The 27,450-nt window shown below is 51.3% G+C and overlaps 1 protein-coding gene across 1 annotated transcript; it reads right to left on the reverse strand.

Annotated features, from left to right (window-relative positions):
* Positions 1-14,956: 14,956 nt before the first annotated feature.
* LOC119092365 (allantoinase-like) lies at positions 14,957-25,510 on the reverse strand. Its single transcript, XM_037215328.1, is given in 11 exon segments — positions 14,957-15,774; positions 16,169-16,374; positions 18,241-18,299; positions 18,301-18,341; positions 18,343-18,381; positions 20,139-20,325; positions 20,532-20,668; positions 22,934-23,195; positions 23,966-24,084; positions 24,086-24,118; positions 25,502-25,510. Coding segments are annotated over 11 exon segments (1,251 nt in total). The 3' UTR covers positions 14,957-15,615.
* Positions 25,511-27,450: the final 1,940 nt, after the last annotated feature.

The following is a 27,450-nucleotide window of genomic DNA, read 5'->3' on the forward strand; positions in this document are numbered from 1 at the left end:
ATGCTGTTGTGTGGTCGCTCTCCAGCTGAAAGAATGGAATTCTCAGGGCTCTTTTTTAGTTCAACAAAGGACTGCAGCCCCGTAAACATGGAAGCCGTGAAAGCAAAGCTTGAGCGCGCATTCGATCAGTAGTCGTACGGGATTTTACGTCGAAAAGGAAGGTAAGCGTGGGCAAGTTTTGTATCCTAGTTGATATGTCTTGCGTCGGCATCTACGACTGACAGGAAATCGTCGTTTCATTTAGAATTCTGAGTCAGATTACGAAATTTATGTAAGGAGCGCATCCCGCCCAGGTAGTCAAGGCATCTCTTAATGTGCGCTGAAAAAAGGATATTAAAGGCACCTGATCAAGCGTTGATAACTCGATCAAGTAGAATTGCGTGGATAGGGGGGGGGGGGGGTGATTCGACCTGGTAATGTCGTGTTTGTAGCGGTTTTGCAGAACAGCCTGCGGATTTTAAAAATAATCTACGACGATAAATGGATTTACAATAGGCAGATTCCAATCTTTTGCAAATACATGCTTGCTTGGCTCAAACAGCTTCGGCTCAATCAAAAAGTAGATGAGCGGAAAATACGGCAGCTGTGTGTCTGTCGTGATTTGGCAACTTACGTGCAGCGCAGGACACTGCAGCTGAACGCTGAGGGACAGAAGCGTCGTGTTGGTGGATGATGTGAAGAATAGCAGTCCCATGTTATCTTGTCAAGCGTTCCCAGAACCACACACTCTGGTGCATACAGTTCCTTTGGTTTGTGTTGGCTGGTGCCAAGCTTTCCCACTTCAGTGGAGAACAGAAAAGAAGAACACCTCAGAGAGATGCCTAGACACATGAGGTCTAATGATTAGACACAATGCGCCATTGTCAGAACGAGAGCATGCTCAGACGCCTGCGATTGATGTAAAAGGCAACGTAGCTCCGCCCACCCTAGCAAAACCTAGCTTATTTTGCTTGATGTAACTACCAATGAGATATCGACAGTGAAAAACAATGAGAGGCGAAAAGGGTAAATTGCGGCGACAACTGACGCAATATACACTAAATGCCCTTCAAAATCACTGCGTCTACCATGCCTCAAAGCCTACAATAGAGAACAATACACAGGCTTTTCCAACAAAAAGGCTTCTTTGCATTAGGAAAGTGGCCCAGAACTCGTATTGTGCCAACTGCGTTGAAGTGGAGACTTAAGAACATTGTTTCTTTTGTTGCTTGGAAGTTCATTCTCTCTCAAATGAGCTGTCTGAGACGGCGAATTCGAAAACGGAAGGGCGAGCTATCATTTCATTGGCGCGTTTTTAAGTCATATTCAGTGGTCTGAGGTCTATTCACGCTGTTTGCCCGTGAATGCCAGTGTAGAGCACAGTGAGCGCACAGTAAAGCACACAGTAGAGCACGCAGTGACCCGAAGGCGTCGGACAGAGTCACGACCGATACATTTTGACACGTTCTCCAAAGACTTTCAAAACGCCGAATATGTATAATAATTCAGAGGCTGAAAAGTTTCATTTTCTAAAAGAGATGGGTACCCTCATTTTCGGAAGTCAATGTTCTTGGATTTTATAGCAAACACGCCAAAAGGACGCAGAAGGAAATCTGCTGTGAATAACGCCCATGAAGGTGATATGACTAGGACATAGTAACATAATGATATAATGTACACGGAATATTGTTATGACTAGCATTACACTGTCTTTCGCCTGTGCATGCTTTAAACCACTTGCCATCGTGACGCAGTGTTGCGTGGCTCCCTCAACCGAGATCATGAACAGGCTGCTACCATGCGGAAGGGCTGTGCTATTTAACCCGCTTTCTATCGCGTTCACGCTGTGTGGATTGGCAAGCCAAAGTTTGGGTTGAACTAGCATTCAGCGATATGACCTGTTTTGTGTTCTTGCTGCTTTGCTTAACAAGATGGTCTGGGGGGAGGGGGGGGGGGGCAAGATGTCGGGGACTTGAGATGAGCATCGCTGCGCCGGAGGCTGGCGTTTCAGTAGGCCAGATTGCCGTAGTGATGAGTGGCCATCGCGGTAGTGGTATCTTCGAACCACGATATAAGATATGAGGGAATGTTGGCAAATGAATGATGAGCGGTGACCATAAGCTAGTAATATTAGAAATGTACTCAACTTAAGCTTTTGTTTATGCATAGGAGATGGATGATGCAAACTGAAAAGTAAAACAATCTGTTCTTAAGGCCTACGTCTAAACCCAGGTCACAGCTTCGCCTGCAATTAAGGGGCGAACTCCACATGGACTTGAGACACTTCCTACCTGGATTTAGGGCGTTTCTCCGTCTAGTCCTAGTGCCGCCCACTTACCCGGGATTGGAAATGACGTTCTACTTTGGTTTTGTGACGTTCGTCTCTGAGCCCTGCCTCAATCAGACGGAGGGGTCCCAAACTTTCCACGTGTTATGGCGGGTACAGATGACTTCCTTTGGTGTGCCACTGGTTAGGTTATCAATAACGAGCTTCCTACTGCTATCAGTGGTAGCTTGGCACCTCAGTGGCTGGTGGAAGTGACGAGCTCAATAGTGGCTCCTCTAGCCACTGGTGTAGGGCTCAACAGAAGGCCTTGTCTGATCACGGGCCTCTTCTGAGCAGGGTACCTCCTCCGATCACAGCACTAGTCTCAGCAGACGGCCTTCTCTCATCGCTGGGGTGCGGCTCGGCAGAGGGCCCCTTCTGATCTCCACAGCTGGTCCAGAGCTCGGCAGGGGCTCCTCTGATCACCAAAGCGTGCTTGATAGAACCTCCTCTGATCACCGGAGCATTTGATGTGTCTCTGGTGGCTTGAGGGGGGGGGGGGGGGGGGTGCTCAGAGGCCCTCGGCAGATGCTCCTCGTTTGGTCACGGAAGTGGGGGCTTGGTTCCTTGTGCAAAACCTCCGCTGATCAAGGTTGATATGCTTGGTAGATTGCTTTCCCTAATCTAAATTATTGCCGTAGATTTTCAGAGTTACATCACCAAAAGAATATCGGTAAATGAATGAAGGGATCAGACCCCTTTGATTTTATTTACACTATATCAGGGCCCTCTCGATCCGGTGATCTTATGTCCAGTTTGGTGGCAGATAGTTGACTCGATTGGGCTAAGGAACCTCGCAATACCGTTGCAACATCGTTTGCTGCTTGAAATTAAATTGAGTAATTGGTTCAATGCCTGATTTGACTCGATTATTGCTGTGAAATAAGTCATTTCACAAACCTCAACAAACATCATGCATACACAAAATGATGGCCCTACTTAATTTCCCTCCAATCAACCTATCAACTGTCCATAATATTGCGGCGGAATGTAAAATTTGGCCAACCTTATACATAATTACTTTTTGTCATGGGAAGAAAGCAAGAAACATGTTTCCTTATCTAAATAAATAATATGACGCAAGAAATGCACTAATAACACTGGAAACATTTTCATAGGAAAGTACCATGTCCATCTTATTGTCGATAATGTGCCTTGTCACATCTTTTGTGGATATCCATGGCGAATTTGCTATTACTATTGCTATCTGAAAACAGTAAGCCCAGCCATAGAGGGTTACTCGCTCTGTCATCCGTGCTTTGTGTGCAGTGGTTCTGTCTCGTGTTTTGTGTGCATTGGCTCTGCCCGGTCTTGCAGTCGTTCCTTGGTAGGCTTTTCGTTCTGAAAGGAGCCAGCAGGTATCATATATCACGCGAAGAATGGCCGAGTCGGCGCATCATCTGTCTGGCCAAGGATCCACCTCTTTACCCGTTCTGCACGGCTGACGTTTGGCTGATCGCGACTGACAACTGAAAAAATCGCATCGAATGCGACCGAAAAGGCCGCCTAATCCTATCACACGGCGCCTGATGGTGTCTGGGGACGGCCCGGTGGATTGCGCCGCGGTGCGCCGTGCAGTGGCCCCGGCTCCCGGCCATCACAAAGCGGCCGTCACTCACGGAAACTAATGATGATCCTGGGCCGCGCCACTCTTTTGTCGCCGGTGCGCCGCCTTTGTCGCACCTGGAGCCACAATGCTGGGATGCGGTCCCGGCGAGGATTAGCCGCCTTCTGGGCCGAAATCAAACCAAATGAGAGCATTATTTGTGGAACCATTAGCCGGTGGTAAGAAATGATATCCTGGCTCTCAATGGCGGTGGAACTAATGGTGGTGTGAGCGCGGTCAATGGCGGCTCTGAGACAAAAATGAAATATGAAGGGTTTAATTAAGAGGCAGATTCAGCCGGCCGGGCTGCATGGTTTACGGAACGGTCGTAACTTCTCGGCGGCGAGCAGCGACTGCGGAGAAAGCAGCTGTGTACTGCGTCGTGCCGGGATAGTGCGGCGGGAATGTGTGCCCTGTTTCCATTGAGATGGGCGTCGGAGCCGCTCTGTCGCTGGCGGAACGTGGCCCTCAGGGCTGCACAAGGCCCCCAGGGCCGGATGCGGCCCGCAGAGCCGGGCAAGGCCCCCGAGGCAGGAGGCGGTCGCCGGGGCCAGACGCGGCTCGTGAGGACGGGCAAGGCCCTGGGGCAGAAGGCGGCCCCCGGGGCCGGACGCCGCCCGCGGCCCGCGGGGATGGACGCGCCTCAGCTCGAAAGTTTGGTGCGCTCTGACAATGTCGGCGTCGAGCATACCGGCCCAAAATGCGGGTCGAGCACCGATGCGTCACCAATTAATGCACGACGTAATCATTGCTGTCATCCGTAATGAGAAAGGTCGACACCGCCTTATCATCGAGTGACCTACGCCGAATGTGTCATGAGATGCCATGAGATGTCATGAGATGCCCTAAGGTTCCACAAGGAGGGAAAACCTTACCATGGACATCTCGCCACTGCCATATATACACAATATTACCACACATAATGGGTATGCGACCAACGCATGCCCTGGCCGTAAGACACAGGTTCATAGTACCGCTTCATTGGAGCCTAACTGACAATATTCAAAATCACGCACTCAAATTGCAGTCGGTCATTCCAATAATTGTCTTTTGTTCTTTCAAGTTGCTGCGTCGTCCGGTTTGAATACTGGAACTTACAAAAATAAGCAAGAGTCAAAAGTGTTGCTTACGTAATGACTACTGGTAACAAATCCGATTTGCTCGCAGCGCTGAGGTTCTGACCGAGGCGTTATACCCTAGGTATTTCTGGTAACGGCACCAGAAATAAATCCCGACGTGATTCATCATACCTACGTGCCACGCCTTGGTTACAGCAAATGTCTAACGCTGAATTAAGCTACGTGAGTATATGAAAGTTATGTCATGCACCTAACCTCGACAACAATTCATTCCTTGCCACTGGTAACGTTGACAAGGAAATTTTGTCCTATTCAGTACCTTGGGTTGTTCAAGCTCACAATCATTTGCCCCAAAAGACCACGGGGGCCCCGCCGATCTGAATTTCGCCTGCCTGGCAGCTGATGTCACCAGTTTGAAATAACAGTGCTTGGTGGGAAACAGTGAATTTGCATCGCTTTGTACTGGAAGGAGTATGTATTCCGTTCTGCAACCAACGCATAGGTCGGTAGGATTTTTAGACTCCATGAAACCTGCAACGTCAGCGCAGGATGATTTGTCCAGTGCCTTATCTGCCTACACATACAAATTTAAACACTGACCTTGGTCATGAACGGATTTTTGCTGTTCTTATCATGCAGGCAGTCCATTGCAATCGGCATCGCCGAGGAGCTGCCTACACGTAAACCAATCCAGAACTTGACTGCTGCACCATACAGACAACATTTATCGTGTTCGGTGCGCATGTACGTGTGGAACATTGAACTGCAACGTAATGTCTGATGTGATTTTCATTTTTTCATTCTTTCATTTTCAATCAAAACCATTTTAGCACACACAAAGTTTTCCAAACACTGTTCATGGACGCGTATTTCGCTTTACAAATGACAGAAGAAAAGAGTTGAAGGTATGTGCAGCCGCGTAACCACGTGGTGGTGTTCACCGTATATGCAGACGGGCCGCTTACTCCGATCCAAATCGGCCGCATCAGCCCAGCACCCACCACACAACACCCGCCATCCGCCTCAGTACCATAATCACTGCAATAGTCAACAGATCATTGCAGTCCACTGAACGCCGTTTCATGCCATTTGAGTGCCATGCTACCGGCCCTTGGTCACTGCATAGTGGAGACGGTACTCTAACTCGATAAAGCTAGCGAACATGAGTCGAAGTGACCCGTTAGAGTCTTTGCTTTACTTTCCAGGAATATATAGCATCTGAGGAAGCTCTTCATCACGTTCACACATCACGACATCACACACCACAAAACACCAGTGAGTTAGTGGCAAGCTTCAGGGATCTCCGCCCTGTTCATGCAGCAGTGTTTTGCTTCGTCCCCTGCCACTAAGTCTGTAGCGGGTCGGCTATTGTAGACTGCCGGCAGGTGTGACGTTGCGTCTTTTACAGACACGTGATCTGCACTGCCCGCAACAGCTTACCGAGCATGGACCGCGATCCAGGTACAGGTCATTGTTGGCACCTGACAGAGAAGCAAACATGGAAACGCGGATATGTTGTATATTTTGTCCACAATAAATAAGTTCGTAGAGAGTGAACAACGGTTTTCAAGCATCTTCATTCAGACGATAATGAATTTTTCGGCCGGTACCTTTCGAAAACAGCCATGCAAAAGGGCTATTAGACCTACCTTTGCAACAATGTGAGGTGGAAATTCAACTGCTCCTATCGAAGCAATCAATTCAAAACTCGCGTTTTTGCTTCCAATTCTTGTGCTAGCCGATTTCTCCTCGTTTACAGCCTACAACCTAGGTGTTTTTCCAGTCATATGCAACAAGGCCTGCTGTAGATCAACTGTGACCGGTCAAGGTCAGCTAGACAAGTTGGACACTTTCATCGGTGCCATCCATTAACGTATGTATTTGGGAACGTCACATAATTTCGCTCCCAGCCGAGCCCCCCCCCCCCCCCCCCCGCCTCTCCCACCGACAAAGCTGGTTGTTGTAGACTCGGTCGCAGAAAACGAGATGAAACGCATAATTAGAAGGGACCCATCCTTGGCTGTACCTTTGCATGAATAGCCGTAATTGTCCGCTCAAGGTGTAGCGTCAGAAACTCCCAGCTTCTGCCGCCCATAACAGGCGCCACAAAATCCCACACCGGCAGGTAATGCATATCACGTCCCAAAATTGTTGACTTCTTGGGTGAGGTCAGAACCAACTGGTCCCAGACAAAGATGGAAAAAGTTTCCACGGTAAAAGTACAGTGCTGAGAAAAACGAGTGGAACGTTTGTAAGCTGTCTGGACTCGCCTGTGTTTCCTCCTGGTCCTGCTCGGTTCCACACGTACAGCTTTGCGACACCACCTCACGGAGCCAACTCTGGCCTTTGACTGACCACCCCTCAGAAACCCGTGCTGGGTCCCCTCCACCTACCCCGCTCATCGCACACCTTCACCCCGGCCGCACCGACCCCATCACAATGGTCTGTTTTGCCGGGCTCGCCCCTCCAAAACTGACCTTTCGCGAGCTCTCGCCACGTGTGCACCTGATAACAATGAAGGGATTAGTCGTCCGGAACCGCCTTCGGCGGCGGTCGCCACCGTCCTGTTATAGCCCCAGAACGTGGCAGAGACCACTGCTGCCGCGCGACCCTCCCCCCCCCCCACCCCCCCGTCCCCTATGGCCCGACGCCTGCCGGCGAGTTCCCTCCCCGCCGTGTGGTCTCCCCTCCCAGAGAGGCATAGCGGTATAGGCGCGTGTGCCACGTGACACCGCACGTGAAACAGCGCGCGGCGCTGACATGGAAGTAATTACCTTTATATACATATGACATGGTAGTTTTGCCATTACACCGTGCCGTGCGTGCGTTGCTGAGGAAATAAATACGCGTGCTAAAACGCAATGCATAGCGCATGGCACGATGCCAGAATGATGCCAACTGTACCCTCATCACTCGCTTTCCAAGGTGGAGTAAGCTGTAAAGTTAGATTTGTGTTAGCGCTGATTTTCCGCCCTGAGCAATGTAGTTTAGAGGCGAGGAGTTCAATGCTCCGACGTTCAGCTTCAGCGTCCGGTCATGCCCTCACTAGTGTCAAGTCGCACCTTTCGGCACATCGTCACATAATGTACTTCTCGCTCTCGGATGAAGGAGAGAGATGAGCGGTGGGCAAAACTGTGCCCGTCTGGGAGTCCTCTCACCGTGCTTCTAAGTCCTCTGCACATGCGAATACGTGCCGGCAGGGCCTCGACCTATCGGTTCGAATCGTATGCTCGCTCAAAGCTCTTGACTCCCTCCAGCTGCTGAATCTTACGAGCCCCTTGCCATATCCCGGCCTCCTGAGCTTTCCTCAAAATCGGCGACACCCCTTTACCGAGTCTTGAGAATTCCCCCCCCCCCCCTCAGGTGTCCAGCGCAGTGTCCGCCGTAACGTCGGTACTGGTATCCGCCGCCGTGTCCGGGCCGGGTGCTGGCCGCCACCGTCGGCTCCTCCTCGGCTGCCGTCGCCCCTGCCGCGCGACAATGGGTCACCACAATACGTGTCAGCGGATTGTCCCGGTGACGCCGAGATTAATGTTGCCGGTGACGCGGCGGAACAGGGCGCGCCGCCTCAAAAGCCGCGCCGCCTGGCCACAATCGGAAGAATTTTAATGGTTTAAAGTGCGCCGGGCCGTCACGTGAATGGGAGCGGCTCCGGCCTGCAGAGAGGCTGGCCCGGCGCCCCGCCACTGTCCGCGCTCCCAGAGCCAAGTGGAGCACTCGTGATGCGGGACATTTGTAACGGAGCTCGCGGCAATGCCCTCGTCAGCGGGGAGCGGCGCGCGCATGCTGCTGCGGTCTGGGCACTGTCTGGTGCGTGACCTGTGTGGCGGCACAGTTTAGGACATACTGACATAGTCAGTGCGCAGAGGACATGTGGGCAGGTCCTACCCAATTTTAGGTCCTGTGGCGCCCGAATGTCCCCATGGGCCGACAATTAAAGGCCAAAGTTGGGAGCCGAAGGTCCCGGAGGGCTGGCCAGAGGTCGTATTAGAGGGCACGACCAAGCGGGCCGAGACCTCAGATAACAGTCAGAGAGCCCTTTGAGCTGATCGGGGCCGCCGCGTCGATGAGGGCCTCTACGTCGGTCAGACACCACCACTACCAATTAGTCGATGTTTTGTTGGTCTGGGACTGAGGGCTCATTCCCCAAGCAGGAACTAAGCTGGGGCCCGCAATTTACATTGGTCGGGGCCGCTGAGTCCATGAGGGCTCCTGTGTTAGCCGGGGTCCACAGTACTTGACAGGGGATCCTGCGTTGGCAACGGTCCCCGAGTCGGCCAGGGACGGTGTTCAAGGGGGCCCGAACAGGGTCTTGTTAGGCCCTTCGGGACCGACGATCAAAGGCCCAATTGAACGACCCGAAGGTACGGAAGGGCTGGCTGAAGGTCACATTAAGGATTCAGGCCCGCATGGACGTGACCTCAAATGTCCCTCAGAGGACCTCTCGTACCGATGGCAATCCCCGGGGACAATGCAGGCCTCTATTTGGGCCAGAGGCCACCAACACCGAACAGTCCGCTCCATGTTGATCGGGGCCTGAGGGCTCTTTTCCTGAGCAGGACCGAGCCCTGTGTCCCCGATTCGCATCGGATGGATTCCCTGAGACCGTAAGGAGCTATTTACTGGTCACGATCCTACAGTGACCAACAGGGGGCCCTGAGAGGGATGCGGAGGCGCCCTCGGGACCAAAGGCCAAGGACCCGATCGGAAGGCTCAAGAGCCCGAGGGCTAGCCGTATCTCGCATTAGGACTCCCGCTCGTAGGGCCGTGACCTCAAATATCGATCAGTGAGCCTCTTACCCCGAAAGGACACCCCTGGGAAAACGTGGGCCCGCGTTTCGGCCCGACACACCCAACACCGAGCGGTCGGCTCTGCGCCGGTTCGAGCGCTAGGGATGTGTTTTCCAAGGGACAAAGTCGGACCCGCGATTTGTACTAGTCGGGGCCCTTGTAGCAATGCGGGGCCCCTGAGTCGGTTAGGGGCCCACAGTGCCTAACAGTGTGTCCTGTGCTAACAAGGGGTCTCGGATGGACTAGAGAAACATTTGCTGAACAGGGACGGGGACGGAACTCTGAATGCCAGAGGGCCTCTTGTGTTGGTCTTGGCGCTCTGACAATTGAAGGAAACCTGAGAACTTATGATGAAGGCTTATATTGAGGCAGTGGAAAGGCTCTGTGACTTACTTTTATCGGGTTCCCCGGGTGAACGAAGGGCCCCTGTGTCGGGCAGGGGCCAACAGTGACCAACATGAGGCCCTGAGTTGCCGAATCGATCAGGGGAATACGGACAGGAATTGCACACTGAATGCCTGAGGGCCTCTTGCATTGGTTGGGCCCTCCGACAATGAAATAAAGTATGAGACCTTATGATGAGCTTACAATGAGACGATGGAAGGCGCCAGTGTCAGTTCGGGCCTCCAGTACGGAACTAGGGCTCTCCGCTGCATTTCAACTGAGGGCCCGATAAGCCGAACTGGAGTCTCCGGGCCAATTATTGACGCACCTGCGGTGATGAGGGATCTTGTCGCGTCCATGAGGGCTCCTGCATTGATTTGGGGCCGACTGTTCGAGGAAAGGGACCAATATATGATGCGTCTCTCTACCTCCAGGCCTCCGAATCGACTAGGGGCTCACGCCCCCGTGTCGCCAGAATGGCAGTCGGTATGGGCCCGTGCTGGACGGAATGGTCTTTCATTCATTGGCCGGGGCGATAATGTGACCCTTAGTGTTCCAACCACGGGGCCCTCAGCGGCGGAAGGCGCGGGGTCTCAAGGCATAGTGTTCACAAGAATGGATCGAAATGAGATGGAAAATGAGGAGAAGGTTAGCTCATGTTTGCCTAAAAACGCATATCCTATCGAAGAACCGACTTGTGAATCAAATTACACAGAAAGCTGTGCTCATGCGCGCTAGCAACCTTGGAAGTAAGAACAGCTATTGCCGGGGGCTGCGCTTTCGGCAAATCAGGCAGCGATGGCTTCTACAAAAAGCAGCAGTGTACCGGACACTTGAGAACGACCGTTGTACAATGATACTTCCGGAAGTCTTTCAAAATAAATGCATACACACATCAATTTAAAAAGTATATATCGTTAACGACTGTACTGGGGTTTATTTTTCACATGTGTAATTGTGAGGTTGCACCCTAAGCCGACTAACAGTTGCAGCAACATGGAAAGCAGAGATTATGCATTTGCTTTTCATTTTACTCCTCTTCAGCAGGTTCCATCATCAGATTCCAGAATCAGTTCGCGGGGCTGTAAATACTGGTTCGTTCCTATTACTAACCTTAAAATCGCACAAGTGAAACATCAGCCACTGTCTTATCTACATAACTGTCTTATAGGCGTGCAGGTTCATTTCCTTGTGCGCTGAAAGATACTTCTCTGCGATGCTTATCATTTCCGTCCGCCCGTCGGCCGACGCCCCAGCGCAAGCCGCGAAGCCGACGCCACGAGGCCTATGTAGGCTGCAATACCAGAGATAGGGGATGACGTTCCTAATACTTGCCAACGTGTCTGTTCAAAAGTATGAGGCATAATTATTTCACGAATCGACTTTGACTACGGGTTGAACACATCAAGACGAACATGGGCTAGCTATGTTCACATAAATTTGTCACGTTATATCTATATACAATCAACATTAACGGGCTCCTCAATTACTCTTTAGAAAAAAACTGGCAAAACCTCTGAGCGCTATCGGTTGAGGGAGAGTCCACTTGGCCGTCGTAAAAATGCCAAGCGCGGCAGTTTATTCCATGTAGTCAGTTATCGCCCGCCTCCCTCAGTCTGGTCGCTTAAACATGCAAAGAGAACTGCATGTTTCGCTGGCCTCTCTGGATTATCCTCTAGTTTAAGGCAATATAGAAATAGATAACGAAAATCGCGTGCGTTCAAAATCAAAGTGGCCATATCCACTAAATTCTTTGGAGGGTCTATCAGCATCAGGGGGCTCTGTCAACCCTGGGCCCCCCTACCAAGACTGTGCCTGCGCCCACGGGTGTCAATTTATATTCTTTTGTGAGGGCCCTGCCCCCTCCCCTCCTCACTGTTGAGTTGGGCCCCCCCATGTTGGCTTGGTCCTCCCGATGGTTTTGGTTGGGATATCGCAAAAAAACGTGAGCAAAAAATGATCACGGCATAGAGGCTATCTTCTTTGATCTTTCTGCGTAGTGGCGTCTCGTACCACTCTCATGACAAAAAGTCACGGATGCTCTCGCCACCAGATACAAATCGTAACAGTTGACGGATAAACGATGCAATAAACTTCACACGCCTAGCACCATAAGACACACGATAGTTTGTGAGGTTGAGGTGAAAAGCTCTGGAATATGGGAATGGGACCCAAGTACTTCATGACTATGACAGACCATGACGGGATATGACCATGACATGACATGACCATAACGGGACGGGACGGGTACCCCGTCCCCGTCCTGCACAACCAAGATGACCGTGATGACCGTGACCGTGAGGAGCACCATCGGCGCCCTAAGGCGGTCTCCAAAGGGGCGCGTGTACGTGCCGATCAGAAGAGACGCGTGCGTCCAGTGCCTGCTCCCTGGATCCAGCCCTGTGAGACTTCTATACTGCTGAGATTAAATACTTTTATAAATCATACAAAGATTAAAGACATATATTGCGTTTAATAAAATTAAGTGAGCTAAATCCAATGAAAAATGGGGGCTAGGTTATCGGGCCTTTGGTTCGGCTCCCCTCAAACAATTCACAGAATTTGACACCCCTAGCTGCGCCCCTGAGCGTATCAGACAGGACAATCTTCTACACATATCTCCAGCGTACCTGGAAATTTGGCTTTTTTGCAACACACAAGAAATGGCGAAATACTTTGTCTTCTGCGTTTAAAACTGGAAGCATCTTTCTAGTCTGAAAGCTGCCGGGCAGGACAGAAATTTTGGTCCTGCCAAAAGTTTTCTCCGGCAGGCAGGCGCGTTTTTAAACCCTCTGGTACAAGCGGGACCTTTGTTTCATGCAGCCGCGGCGCAGAATCTATCACAGCGTTTGGCCAGCTCCGTACGCACGCGCGTGAGCTTCAGGAATCCCGCGGAGAAGACCCGGGTGTACCGGATGGCTACTCTCTACCGTGAACAACGGAGTGCCCTCATAATGTCGAGGGCATATGGGAGCGTCTACCAATGGTGAATCATGGATTGGTGACCCTCACACATTCACATGCCAATGTCAGGCCTTTTGCATGGTTCAAGACGTGAAGAGACGCGCATCTACCTGCGAGTTAAAAAAAAAACATTTGGGCACAGTAGGGCGCGCATAAAACTGTCATAACCTGTCATACGCCAGGGGCGCGCCGCTGGCGGAGGGCGCCGGCCGGGCGGAGCGGCAGGGGAAGTGGGCGGAAAGAACAGCTGGCCATTACTCGGGTGCGTTTTTGTCCCCCCCCCCCTCATACAGTTTTTGCCAGGTCTCTTTTCTCCAAACTGAGGGCTTGGTAAATGTGCGTGTGTTAAAGAAATTCAGATCAAGGAGGCCCCCTTCGTAAGGTAAGGGGTATTAAATCGGGCTCAAAAGACCCTTTGATGTATGAAGATACCCGCGTTTTCGATCAGGTGACTCCGTTATGGCTAGGCAGTCCATGCTCTGGATCAAGACCTCCACTTGTGAACGAGGCCCTTTTGCCTGTATTTATGAATTAGGAGGTTCCTGCTCAGGATCAGACAGCACCCTCCGCGTACCAGGAGGCCGCTTTTTTGTATCACAAGTTTTTTTTTTGCCAACGTGACTAAAGTATTGAAAAAACTGATATAGAATTATTTCGCGTGGATATTGGTCAAAGTGGGTTTTAAGTCCGTGCGGTTTTCATCACCCAATCTCTCTGGGTCCAGGTCCCACCAAACCACTCCTAACCTCATAGGGTGGCTGGCAAACAGGCATTGTAAACACGTTGTAAACAGGCGCCCGCATAGCCCATTGAATAAACGCCCTTCGCTCGGGAAGGGGGGGGGGAATTTACCCCTTGCAACCTCAAAAACTAAGAGAGCTAGAGACACCAAACTCACCGTGTGGATTACCCGATACTTATGCCAAAATGTGAAGTTCCTAGGCCATGAACTTAGGCTCAAAAATGCCGAACAAGGTCAAACTCAAGATTGGTGTCCAAAGTGCCCCCAGAACTCCTCATACAACCGCCTTAAACTTGGATAAAGAAGATCAAGGTGATCAAAAACTTACGAGATAGCGTCTATTTGGTCATTGGAAAAACCGTCAGCAATTGCGCTAGGCGACATGCTCCTTAAAATCGAGTGTTGACATGGGTCAGTTGAGGTTAGGGGCGTACACTGATCTTTGAGAAGTCCATGGAACATATCTTTTGCGGACCCTGCTATTAGAAAACGAAATAAGCACTAGAGACTATACCATAAAGCAAGCTTTCGAGTAAAAAGCAAATTGATTTTCCCTCGGTCCGATCTTCATAACGCCCCAATGTGAATGGAATTAGTTGTAATTCTAAATCCAGTTGTTTGATTGGCTAAGAAAATATCCTAGAGATATATGGCTTCGCATAACATTCCGTTGTCGCCTCAGATTTAACGCTTCCTTAAGAATAACCTTTGCCGACAGCCACGGTCTAGATTTAACCTGGCATAGGTCAGCGGGCGTACGTAACAAGATACATCTTATTTTTATCCCAAATGCTCACGATTCGATTTGCTACAGCTATGTTAAGCTTGGCGCGGCGGCACCGCGCTGCTCGGGAGCATTCTCGAAAACCGTCCGTGGTTGGGGTCAAATTGCCCCGCCCCCACTCACTCCAGCGCGTGTTAAACACAGTCTGCTAAACCAATACTCTACTTTGTTTTGTAAAACCACACGGCAGCACAAGCTAGCTGCGAGTGTGTTCACGGTAGAAGTGCGTCAAAACGTGACCAACCGGGCTGGGACGGCCGCTAAACTTTAGCATCGACATAAGATTTTGTTCAGACTAGCTCAGTTCTCGCTCACGGAGAATCTTCGTTGCTGTGCGCGCCATTTCGGCCAGACGCAGAAATGGACGCTCAGCTGTCGCAATGGAGATGCAAAGTTACCTTAAGCAATGCTTTGCATCTGTCCACGGCAATTGTTTATTGTTTATCAATCAAAGTAATTGGATCATAAACATGACAACACGACAGCCACTCTTGAAATCCCTAGCACTGGCGGTATTCGTAGTCGGAGGGAATTTGCTTGTCTTGCTTAAGATTGTACACCCCTGAAGCACTCACCAGCAACAGACCACCTGTTTGTGAGAAAGCGGAAGGCGGAGATGAAAAGAGCTCGCACAGCAAAGAAATGCTTCCATATGACGAAAAGATGCAGATGTCATCATTATGGGCACGCCCATTCAATCTTCATTATCCCCAAACAAACGCTCTAATGACTTTCTTTGCATATGGCACACGAATTAGGGACAGAGTGATACAAGCGGATTTTTAGGCTTACGTGGCTTTGAATTGATTAATCCATGCCTTTGCAGAGGCCGGGACATTTCTATTATAAGCAACGAAGCCCCTACTTGACTAATCTTAACTTCGAGCAGCAAACATAACGCCCCTGGTGGTATGGGTGCTCTCCTGTGACGAGCACGACCACTACGCGGACACGTCCTCCTCATAGCTGGGCGGCGTCGGGCTCTGCCGCTGGCGGTCCCAGCAGCAGCTGACTGCCCGTGGCCGCCTCCACCACTTGACCGTCGCTGAACACGACCTCCCCCCGCACCAGGGTCTGGTGGACTCGTCCGCGTACACGCCTCCCGATGTACGGAGATATCTGAAATAGCCGCCAGCCCGCGCTATTAGTGCAAGTGTTTGCCGTGCGTGGGATTGGACGGTGAATATCTGACATCGCCCGGCTAACAAGCTGCCAATTACCCGACAGAGCCCTGCGACTCAGCCCTTTTGGAGGCAGGTCGCTTTTGGCCATACTTGTCCACTACGCTCGGCCAGTGCATAAACAGGTCAACAGTGTGGACGCAATGGTGAAGGCGTTAAAGATAACAACACGCGGACATCCCATACTCGCCTCAGGCTTACTCATAGCGGAGGGTAGACATCTGGAAAGTTGACTAATCAGGCCATGCAAACCATGTGATTGTATAGCTTACTATATTCAAAACGATGAGACCAAGTGACTTCCAACTGCCTTAGGGTCCTTCCCCGCCCACCTTGTTCTTGAAGATTATATCCTCTTCGGCTACAGTCCACTCCTCGTCGGGGTCCCAAACGACGAAGTCGGCGTCCATGCCGTCCCGCAGCGCCCCCTTACGAGACTGCAGGCCGGCCAGGCAGGACGTGCTGCTGGACATGAGGCGCGACACGTCGTGCAGAGAGAGGCCGCGCCGCACCGCCTCTGTCCAAAACACCGGCAGGTCTGCGGCACAACGAGGGCGGCTTCAGCACCACGAGAGGCCGGGTCAAGCGGCGCCTCTGTCCAGACGGCCGTCCGGCAGCGGGCCCCACCTCAGGGACCACTCACAAGACACCGCACGTGGAAGGCAAGATGGCGCGCAGGCAGGACTGTCAAAACAATATGTCAGACAGGAAAATACTTTTGGTCCGCTTACTCACGGAGACGAATCATGTAAGTATGACTTACCAACGATGTGTGAGCTGCCCGAGCTACAGCAAGGTTAACCACTATCCGTAGGCATGTACCTAAGCACCAAGTGGCGGTCCTACTGTGTATATGTAACATGGTGTGTATGTCACTGCCCCTCAAAGCCTTCGGGACATATTGTGGATCCGCGCTAGGCGGCAGTTGTATAACACGGCGGCGGCATATAACATATAACGTTAATGGCATGCCTGTATAATTCTGACGCTGACTGACTGACTGACTGACTGACTGACTGACTGACTGACTGACTGACTGAGTGACTGACTGACTGACTGACTGACTGACTGACTGACTGACTGACTGACTGACTGACTGACTGACTGACTGACTGACTGACTGACTGACTGACTGAATAAATAATAATGAAAATGTGTTATACGTTACGCGAATGACAGCCACGTCTTGTGCGTGGATCCCCGCTAACACTGATGCCCTGTTTGGATTCATGAAAAAATTTCGATGCTATCTACGCGGCTCAGCAGGAATGGCATTAAAGTCAGAGCACAACAAAACATAGCTCATAGTCCTCGGCACGCGTCGAAGTCTCCGGCAGCTCTTCCCAATCAGCATGCAATTATGGGGCGCCACCGTCACCAGCTCCTCAACCTGGATGCGGCATTTGACCAGCGTAAAGAGTTTTCTGCACACATGGATGACGTGGCGCAGCGATGGTTAGGCCTCTTCATCTGCCTCAGCAACAGAAGACGCAGCCAATCTCCGGCCACTCCGGTCCTGGACCTGATCATCTCACTGGCCCGTTACTGCATCCGTGTGATGGAACATGCAACGCCACTCAAACAGCATGACGTCATAAGCTGCTGAACGCCGCAGGACGAGTGGTCTCAGGACGTAGAAAATATGACCACCTCAGCGATGCCTCACGACAGCTGGAATGATTGACTGCCGTCGGTATCTACGTATTTCATTCGCTGACCCTTCCAAAACGTGTGCTAGTCACTCGCAACCTGAGAAACTGCGCGGCCATCTTGCATCTAGACGCCCATGCCACCAATTGTACGAACGGACAAGCTGGCCTGCTGAACACGCCTACAATACAGCCAGAGTCGAAAGGCGACGCGTCTTTGACTTCGCCGAGACCGCTTTTGCTTCGCCGTGACTGTTTTGCCTTCGCCGTGACTGCTTTGACTTTGCCGTGACTGCTTTGACTGCGCCGTGACTTTGACTTTGTCCGTGACTGCTTTGACTTTGCCGTGACTGCTTTGGCTTTGCCGTGACTGCTTTGGCTTCGCCGTGACTGCTTTAGCGCAAGGCATGCGTGAGCAGAACCGCCGCAATTGAGCAAACGAACTCCATACATATGTCCTTATGTAGTTGCGTTATTTATGGGCAGGATGCCCCATTTTTTCTTGATATTTGAGTTGTCACTAGCCTTTTCACGCTGGTATTATTAGACTGATACATAATTTGGTTCCCAATTTGAAATGCAGGGAGATCTAGGATAAACGAAAGTGTTAGCCCTGAATTGATATATGACTTTGTTTCCGAATAATAAGAGCAACGCACACGCCAGTCTGGAGCGGGAGTTAGTGGGGGTGTTCATGTGTTTTCGCCCAGTCCCCTCGCCACCCTCGTCTGTGGTATCGTGCACGAAGTGCTCACCAAACTGGACGGAGGCGATGCCGCCCCAGGCCTCCATGAAGTCCATCACACCGGGCTTGTTTGAGGTCCAGTGTGCATGGCGAATGGTCCGAGACGACCAAGGTCGATCAGCCCGCTCTTGACCGCTTCCCACAGCGCCTCCTGCAGTGGCAACGTCGGCCCCACATGTGAAGAGTGAGTATACCACAAGTACCGTGGCAGGAGGACGCGACATGGCTCGATTTACTGTCACGAAGCAGATGACGAGGAAATGACGTCTGCGAGCAAGCGCCATGTCAAGGCACGTGCTTTCTTCGAGCACTGTCCTTTATATGAGGAACAGACACCACCCTACGTATGAGCAAGGCAAGATTCGCCGTGACGGGTACCTCTCATGGGCGAGCGGCATCCAGTGAGCCGACTGGCTCGGCTGTCAGTACAATTTGGACTCCACTTATCAAGGCTTTCTTGCGACACGTTTCGTTTTTCAAGGTGGTATCTTTTACACATTCAGAGGAAGACGGCTAAAGGACAAATGGCGCTCATGTCAAATGAGGCTGTATCAACCACAATTGAACATTTCTATTCGTACCTTATCTACGGAAAGAACCAGAACGGAAGATTCCAATACTTTTGCAATCATCAAGGCACGCACGCACGCACGCACGCATGTATGCATGCATGCATGCACCCACGCACGTACGCACGCGCGCGCACACGCACGCACACACACACATACACGAATATACATATAAGATGTATTACATGCAAGCGAAAGCATACATTTTCTCAGTATCTGCGCGCTTGCTCGATCGCTCGGATTACCTCCTTTGTTGTTTTCGGTTAGTCATAACTCAGTTCATCTATAGTCACTTGCATTAGTTTAACCTAGTTTCGAGGAAATTCGTTCCTATTCCCAAAATCGGGTGTGTAAGACAGTTGGCCCGAAAACATTCGAATATGGCGAAATACGAATACATGCTCTAATGAGACACAATGAAAGGTGTGCAATCACTTAACAAATTGTACATCTAAGTATCGGCCGGGGTACAAACCCCATGTAAACACGTGCCAAGTCAGTTTGACACTATGGTAAGTATCAGATCAGGACCTGACTTACCTTGCTGTCATTGAGTGGACTGAATAGGTTCCCAGTGATGCATGACCTAACCGTTTGTCTAAGTCCGGTATTTTACTTCCGAAGAGGATGATTTTGAGAACTTGAAAACGACGTTTATTTGTGCACGAATTTTAAAACCAGCTGGTGTTTTCAGTTACGTCAGAGCGTATGAGTTTTTGTTGCGGATTTTTCACATATCTGGTCTGGACGCTGCTTACTACTGGTTAACTACCATGCGTCGAGATGAAGACGTCACAGTCATTCCGATATAGGTCATGTTGTGGGGGCCGACAGCCTCCGTGCGGGCATTTCAGTCCCTGCACTATATTGGTTACGATCACCGGTGGGGACGGATGCTAAAATGTACATTTCCCCTTGCATGTAATGCAACTCGAATTTATAAAAGAATACTGCCCAAGAACAAAAATATCAGAGCCGTAGTTTTCGCAACATGAGGCTGGGGAGAGGGCTAAACAATGACAAATAGCACAACCTGCCCGCAAATATGGAGGCAAAATAGGTGGGCTCACGCCCACCTATGGATGGTGCATGTGGCTGCCCCGGATAAAACGACGTCAAGTAGATACAGGATGAAGGGAGGCTGAGAAAACGAGGACGGATGCGGGAAAATAGGTGGCACCAAACATATGTCATGCAAAGATACGGCGGTTTGCGCAAACTTTTCAACATATGACCTCGCACCTCGCAACTGCTTCCTGCTTTCACCCCTAACTATGTCGGCATCATTATAGCACACCCAATGCATATAAAAACACTGAGTAGGATCGTGCCTTCTCACCCGGTTCTCTTCTTCTCTGATCGGTGGACAGCACTTGTACTGGGTGGCGCAATCAGGGATATCTACCGACTGGAACGTCAAGTAGTGGTTGCATGTTTCCACCGTCAGAGGCGCGCCTGTCGACTTGCACTCTGCGATCATCTCCAGGGCGTCCGATGAGGACAGGTGCACGATGTGGCATCGCACTCTGGAATATTGTCGTCACAACATCACACGCCTCTCAACTCATAGTCTGCGGGAGATGATGTTGGGAATAGAAGAAATGCAGCAGCATCATGTCACGGCAGTTGATCACAGCGCGCTAGTTCGTGTCAGGTAAATACCAACGGAAGACAAATGTATTCATCATGAAGCGTGTGCTCGAATGCTTTACGAAAAAATTGCAATCATTACCCATATTTTCGACACTGCTCCACAACGACCTTGATGGCTTCATTTTCCATTTTCCTGGGTCGCGAGGCCAAAAAGGTGGCGTATTGTTTCGGGTCCCCTCCGGGGGGATCCACTCCGATGTCGACCTCAGCATGAAACTAAACACAGAAAGGCGGGATGTCCGTTACACAAGGTGCCACTTCCGACTCACACAAACACAAACAACAACGTGATTTTCATGGAGCCTTGTTCGCACCCGCAAGCAGCGACGGTTGCGTATCACTGTACAAAGGGCCTTTCAGACATTTGCTGGCAGCAACATGCCAGTTAGAAGAGTGACCGTCCATTTCCATCTCGCGACCGCATGGTTACACTTCTGTCCTTTACACTTGGTGTCGCTGGCCGCCGCCGCACACACACGGGGATCGATATGAGCGTTCCTAAATTTGCCAGTTTCGATGGTGACATCGTTCATTGTCTGGTGCCAAAAACCGGATGACGTTTGTGAACGGACTTTGTATCGGTGCAGCTTGTGTGCGCCAGCTTTTTCCCCTTAGGACACTTTGACAGCCGGCAAAAGACACTGAATACCCCACGGGACAAGATGACCTATACCTGTACGCCAATGACAGGCGTGCTACTGTTTGAGGCTGTTCACAACCATTTCGACTATAAAATGGCCCATCTCCAGGGTCCCTACGTTTTGGCCTAGCTCCCTTGCGCGGCGCACAAGCCTTACAAATACCGCAACGCCAGCGATGATTACATCATAAGCTGGCGTGGGGGGCAGGAGAGGAGGGAAGAAGGGAGAAAGGTGAGGAGGGAGGAGGAGAAGGTGAGGAGGGAGGAGGTAAGAAGGTGAGGAGGTGAGGAGGGTAAGAAGGGAGGAGGTGAGGAGGTGAGGAGGGGAGGAGGTGAGAGGGGTAGAAGGGAGGAGGTGAGGAGGGAGGAGGTGAGGAGGTGAGGAGGTAAGAAGGTGAGGAGGTGAGGAGGTGAGGAGGTGAAGAAGGTGAGGGAGGTGAGGAGGAGGAGGTAAGAAGGTGAGGAGGTGAGGAGGTGAGGAGGTAAGAAGGTGAGGAGGTAGAAGGTGAGGAGGTGGTGAGGAGGTGAGGAGGTAAGAAGGTGAGGAGGTGAGGAGGTGAGGAGAGGTGAGGAGGTAAGAAGGGAGGAGGTGAGGAGGGGGAGGAGGAGAAGGTGAGGAGGTGAGGAGGTAAGAAGGTGAGGAGGTGAGGTGAGGTGAGGAGGGGTGAGGAGGTAAGAAGGTGAGGAGGTGAGAGGAGGTAAGAAGGTGAGGAGGTGAGGAGGTGAGGAGGTGAGGAGGTTAGGAGGTGAGGAGGTGAGGAGGTAAGCAGGTGAGGAGGTGAGGAGGTGAGGAGGTAAGGAGGTGAGAAAGTGAGGAGGTGAGGAGGTAAGAAGGTGAGGAAGTGAGGAGGTAAGAAGGTGAGGAAGTGAGGAGGTGAGGAGGTGAGGAGGAGGGTGGTGAGGAGGTGATGAGGTGAGCGGCGTTTGTCGCATCATCGAATGCCCGCTAAAGCCAGCTCTGCCACATGCACAATATCCCGCCGAAGCAAGGGAAGGAATACGATTGCATTCAAATTCTGACAACGATACTATTCTGTTCCATTACTGACATAAACATGCATTCGCGTAGAGAATCTATTTGAGGCAAGTTACTGCGCGCGTGTGCAATAGGTCGGATAACCTTGAACGGCATTGGGATACCAGATGACTTTGAAAGCAAATTACACCAGTAAGGCACCGTCGAAGACAAAAAAGCTTCGCCATTGGTCGCGCCGGTTGTTCAACACCTAAGAGTGCTTAGTAGTTGCGGTATCGAAACGTAAAGCTTTTCATAAAAAACCTTTTTGCCTGATCAGACCCACTATGGTGCGTTTGGTATTTGGCTGGTGGGGTGGGAAGAGCATAGCTCGGTTGAGGGAGTGTTTGCCTCAGAATCACACAACATGGGATGGTAGCCTGGATCCTGGTTACTAAGCCTGGTGGAAATGGCGGAAAAGGTGGTCTTTTTTATTTTCCCAACTCTTTCATCCTGGTTACGCACTAGCTACGATGTATTAAGCGCAATCAGGACGCGAAGTCGCCGTGTGGACGTTATTCCCCAAAACAACGTCCATTTGTCTTTAACCGAGCTGAAGATGCAAAACAAATAAGGTTCGTGTTCCTTGTCTAGAAACAAAGCCAGCAGTATCCGTCTCTCAGGTTTTAATGCGTGTCGAAATATTTTAGCACTATCTTCAACCACGCCTGAGCGAAACGTTACGCTGCCCAAAACCTCCCCTCGCTTTCGCTGCTACGCTTCCGTTACGCTCCATAAAAGCCTCCCATCTATGCGTTACGAAATTCATGGACAGGCCCTAGGTGAACGCGAGCGTGTAACTCCTAGTGTCGCCGTAAATACGCACCAGGAGGACGGCGCCCGTGCCACAGAGCCGCTGCAGTGCCGTCTCCACCTGGTCAGCGGTCACATGCGGAAACTCGTCCACGCCGCTGTTGATGAGGAAGCACTTGAAGCCGGGCAGGCCGGCCTCCAGCAGCGGCCGCAGGCAGGCCTCGTTGCCCGGCACCACGCCGCCCCAGAAGGCCACGTCCACGAAGCACTGGTCTTTGGCCGCGTCCAGCTTGGCCGCCAAGTTCTCCGGCGTCGTCGTCGGCGGGATCGAGTTCCTGGGACAAGGGAAGGCCGACCAGCAACGTCAGGCGTGGAACGGTGAACGAACGCGAGGCAGGACAGGTCGCAGGTCGTGCCTGTCAGAGGATGTGCACGTTTTTGCATGGGGCTCAGGGGCGTATTCAAGGGAATAATTAGGGGCAAATCAGCTATCCTCATCGAGTTTGTACACGCGTTCACGTGCAACAGTGAATACATATTGGCAGCTCGAACACCGCGAGAGACGCACAAAAGGAAAAACTTCAAAAATGGCGTGTTCTTACGCACTATTCACGGACTTATACGTTCCTGCGGCGAGAAACCGTGTTTTTTCAGTGCAAAATTCTGACCTATGTCTTCCCATTGCGACATCTTATATGCACCCCTGATCGCGTTCCATTATTAGTATCGGCTGTGTCACAGAGAACTTCGCAAGCGTTCCCCGACATCCATGCATGTTCCATAAATTGGACGCCCTCCAGTTAAACCTCACAGCCCGCCGGCCCATTACCAAGTTGGTGGTGTCCAAGGAAAGCTGAAATGCATGCGATAGAGGAACATTCTTTTCGTCATTGTGAAAACGCGGTTTTCGTCTCTTATTGCTAACCACGGTAGAATGCTAGCCTTACATTTTGTCGACGGCGCAATATAATAAAATTGGGGCGCCGATGTCCAATCCTCACTGCCCACTGTCCATGCTCTCCCTCTTCCCCACCGACCCGGGCTGATAACCCAGTTGGTCACGCCCAGAGCAGTAGAGCAGGGGAAACCGCCGGTGGCGCCTCACAGCGGCATGTCGACGATGGTGGTTATGCCGCCGGCCGCCGCCGCCCGGGTGGCGCTGGTGAAGCCTTCCCACTCGGTGCGGCCCGGCTCGTTAACGTGCACGTGACTGTCGACGAGGCCTGGCAATCACCACCAGAGGGCCGAAGTCAGTCACCTGCGGACGCCGAAGAACGCCTTAGAGGATACACGTGCGGGCGCTTAGTAACACCTTAGGGGACGCACCCGCGAACGGCCGAGCAACGCCTCAGCGGATGCACCTGCGGACGCCGAGTAACGACTTAGTGATACACCTGCGGACGCCGAGTAACGCATTCATGGGTACACCTGCGGACGCCGGGTAACGCATTAGCGGATGCACCTGCGAAAGCCGAGTAACGCCTTAGCGGATACGCCCGCGGACGCCGAGTAACGCATTCATGGGTACACCTGCGGACGCCGAGTAATGCATTAGTGGATACACCCGCGGACGCCGAGTAACGCATTCACGGGTACACCTGCGGACGCCGAGTAACGCATTAGCGGGTACACCTGCGGACGCCGGGTAACGCATTAGCGGGTACACCTGCGGACGCCGGGTAACGCATTAGCGGGTACACCTGCGGACGCCGAGTAACGCATTAGTGGGTACACTTGCGGACGCCGAGTAACGCCTTGGCAGATACACCCGCGGACGCCGAGTAACGCATTAGCGGATAGTAACGCATTAGCGGGTACACCTGCGGACGCCGAGTAACGCATTAGCGGATACATCCGCGGACGCCGGGTAACGCATTAGCGGATACACCCGCGGACGCCGAGCAACGCGTTAGCGGTTACACCTGCGGACGCCGAATAACGCCTTGGCGGATACACCCGCGGACGCCGAGTAACGCATTAGCGGATAGTAACGCATTAGCGGGTACGCCTGCGGACGCCGAGTAACGCATTAGCGGATACGCCCGCGGACGCCGAGTAACGCATTAGCGGATAGTAACGCATTAGCGGGTACGCCTGCGGACGCCGAGTGACGCATTAGCGGATACACCCGCGGACGCCGAGTAGCGCATTAGCGGATAGTAACGCATTAGCGGGTACAACTGCGGACGCCGAGTAACGCATTAGCGGATACACCCGCGGACGCCGAGTAACGCATTAGCGGATAGTAACGCATTAGCGGGTACACCTGCGCACGCCGAGTAACGCATTAGCGGATACACCCGCGGACGCCGGGTAACGCCTTGGCGGATACGGCTTAGCGCTCGAAGCGTATGTCGCTTCCGCGTTCCAAGGACGCGCGATGCCCTAAATTATACAGACGCTGGTGCAGAGGTAAATGGCACGACTTATCACAGCGACATATATCTGAACTGAGATTATCAGCGTGACTGACGCGAAAAACGCAGTGCTCTCAGTTTTTTACCAAAAGCGACGTTCAAGCCATGCCGAAAGCCTAGTATCTTCCGGGACTGTACAGGTGTCTGCAGGTCTCGGGACGGTCAACAAGCCCTTCTATCACTGACAAACGGACTCTGGGCGGAATATATAATTTGAAACTCACTTCTTCCATTGTTGCAAAATTCTGTGCAAATAGTGATGTGGACACCTATAGAATATTTTTGGACTACCGTTCTCCTATGGTATGTTAACATGTACACAACGCTTCGGCCAGTTAATACTTCGGTCGTTGGCAGATGCTGTTGAGTCGTGAGAAAAACGGGATGGCGTTTAGCTTTCAGCCAAGCACGCGTCACAACCCTAATTTTATTATTGGAATTGCTAGCATTTGAGCCAGGACCCGTTGGCTGCGAGTTCAGTGCTCCAGCAACTAAGCTAATCGGGAAAGGCAATCGTTCCGTGTTTGAACTTGGTGTTATTTATATCCTGTATATTTGCGAACTGCCGCAAAATGAGAGCCATAATGGGCTAATATGCATGTTTGGCTTACTAATGGGGTCGTTAGCCATTCCCATGTGTGTTGTCACCTTGATCTCTCTAACTTTCCAGTGTTATTCTCTATAATCTGTAATCACTAGAGAGCAACACTGGAAACTTCGGAAGACCGAGGAAGTAGCACACATGCCAATGGCCACCAACCTCGTAAGTATGCCAAGCGTACATATCAGCTCATTAAGGCTCCGTGTTTTGCGGGAAAATCCCCAAATATCCAGGACATGAATCACCCAAATTCTAACACCAAACCGTTGTTCTCGCTGGTTGGCTCCGGTGGTACAACACTGGACTCGTGATCCGAGGACGCTGGTTCGAATCCCAGCGAATTCCAAGCTGAGTGTTCGGGTTGCGTCACTAACATCCAATCGTTCTCAGGACTCGCTGACAACTGACAGCGGAGGGAGAACTAACTCTCCGTGGCATCATGTGCACCCTAACACACCAGACATGGGCGGGGTCCGAGGTCTTCCTTCCGTATATTCTTTATCGGTGTATTATTTCTAAAACTATGAATATTAACTTCTTTATCTAGTTCACTATGCACTATCAACCGTAAACTATGAATATTGATTTTTGCAACGCCACCAGCACAAAAGCTGAGGCAGACACGCCCCTGGGTCAGTGTTATTAGCAGAAGCCTTTACCTACACCCGTCCCTCACAGGTCGGGTGTGGTAGGGACAATGGTGATGTCGATTTGAGGCTGTGCACGGTGGTCAGGTATAAACAGGTAAATATAAACAAAACAGCGAGCAGATTATTCATCCTCGAAAATGTGCCATTGCGGCCAAGACTCGTAAAGCAGCTAACTTCTACCGCTCCAAAATATTGTCTCGATCTCGCTAAACGAAACCATAGTTAACTAGAACAAAAAGGAATACAAAACAGCCCAAAGTTCTCTGAATCTTGCTATGAAAATCCAAATACAAACTGGCCCCTTTAGCGCCACCCAATTTGGGACGCGCTGTCTCCTGTTCAAAAGTTGAGGAGCAAGCGCTCCTCCTGGCCTCCTGCCGTATATTCATATTGACATATGTATGCACACCACACACACACACGCACGCACGCACGCACGCACGCACGCACGCACGCACGCACGCACGCACGCACGTATATATATATATATATATATAATATATATATATATATATATATATATATATATATGCCACGCAGTCACTTGACGCATGTTGCCTGCGGGGTAAGTATGCCACCAAAGCATGGCTAGGAATGAATGCGATGAAGTCTCCATAAGGTCACACAACAGGGCAAAACAGCTTCGTACAGGCCACGACTCATTAGATACTCTCACATTTTGTCATGTTGGTTGGGTAAACGATTTCGAACCTGATGCATTTCACATATCATGCGACCGAGGCGACATCTGCGGATGAGTTTATAAAGGAGGCTGTGCGACCAGTAACGCAAGAAGACACATGGCCCTTCGGAGTCAGAACACCAACTTCTTACGTGTTCAAGTGTGAGTTAACAGGCGGTCTATCACTGCATTCCGTGCACAATGTTGCCGTGATCCCCAGGAGATGCGCATACGAATGTT

This window comes from Pollicipes pollicipes, unplaced genomic scaffold (assembly GCF_011947565.3).
Source record: "Pollicipes pollicipes isolate AB1234 unplaced genomic scaffold, Ppol_2.1 Scaffold_3447;HRSCAF=4054_pilon_pilon_pilon, whole genome shotgun sequence".
Classification (NCBI taxonomy): domain Eukaryota; kingdom Metazoa; phylum Arthropoda; class Thecostraca; order Pollicipedomorpha; family Pollicipedidae; genus Pollicipes; species Pollicipes pollicipes.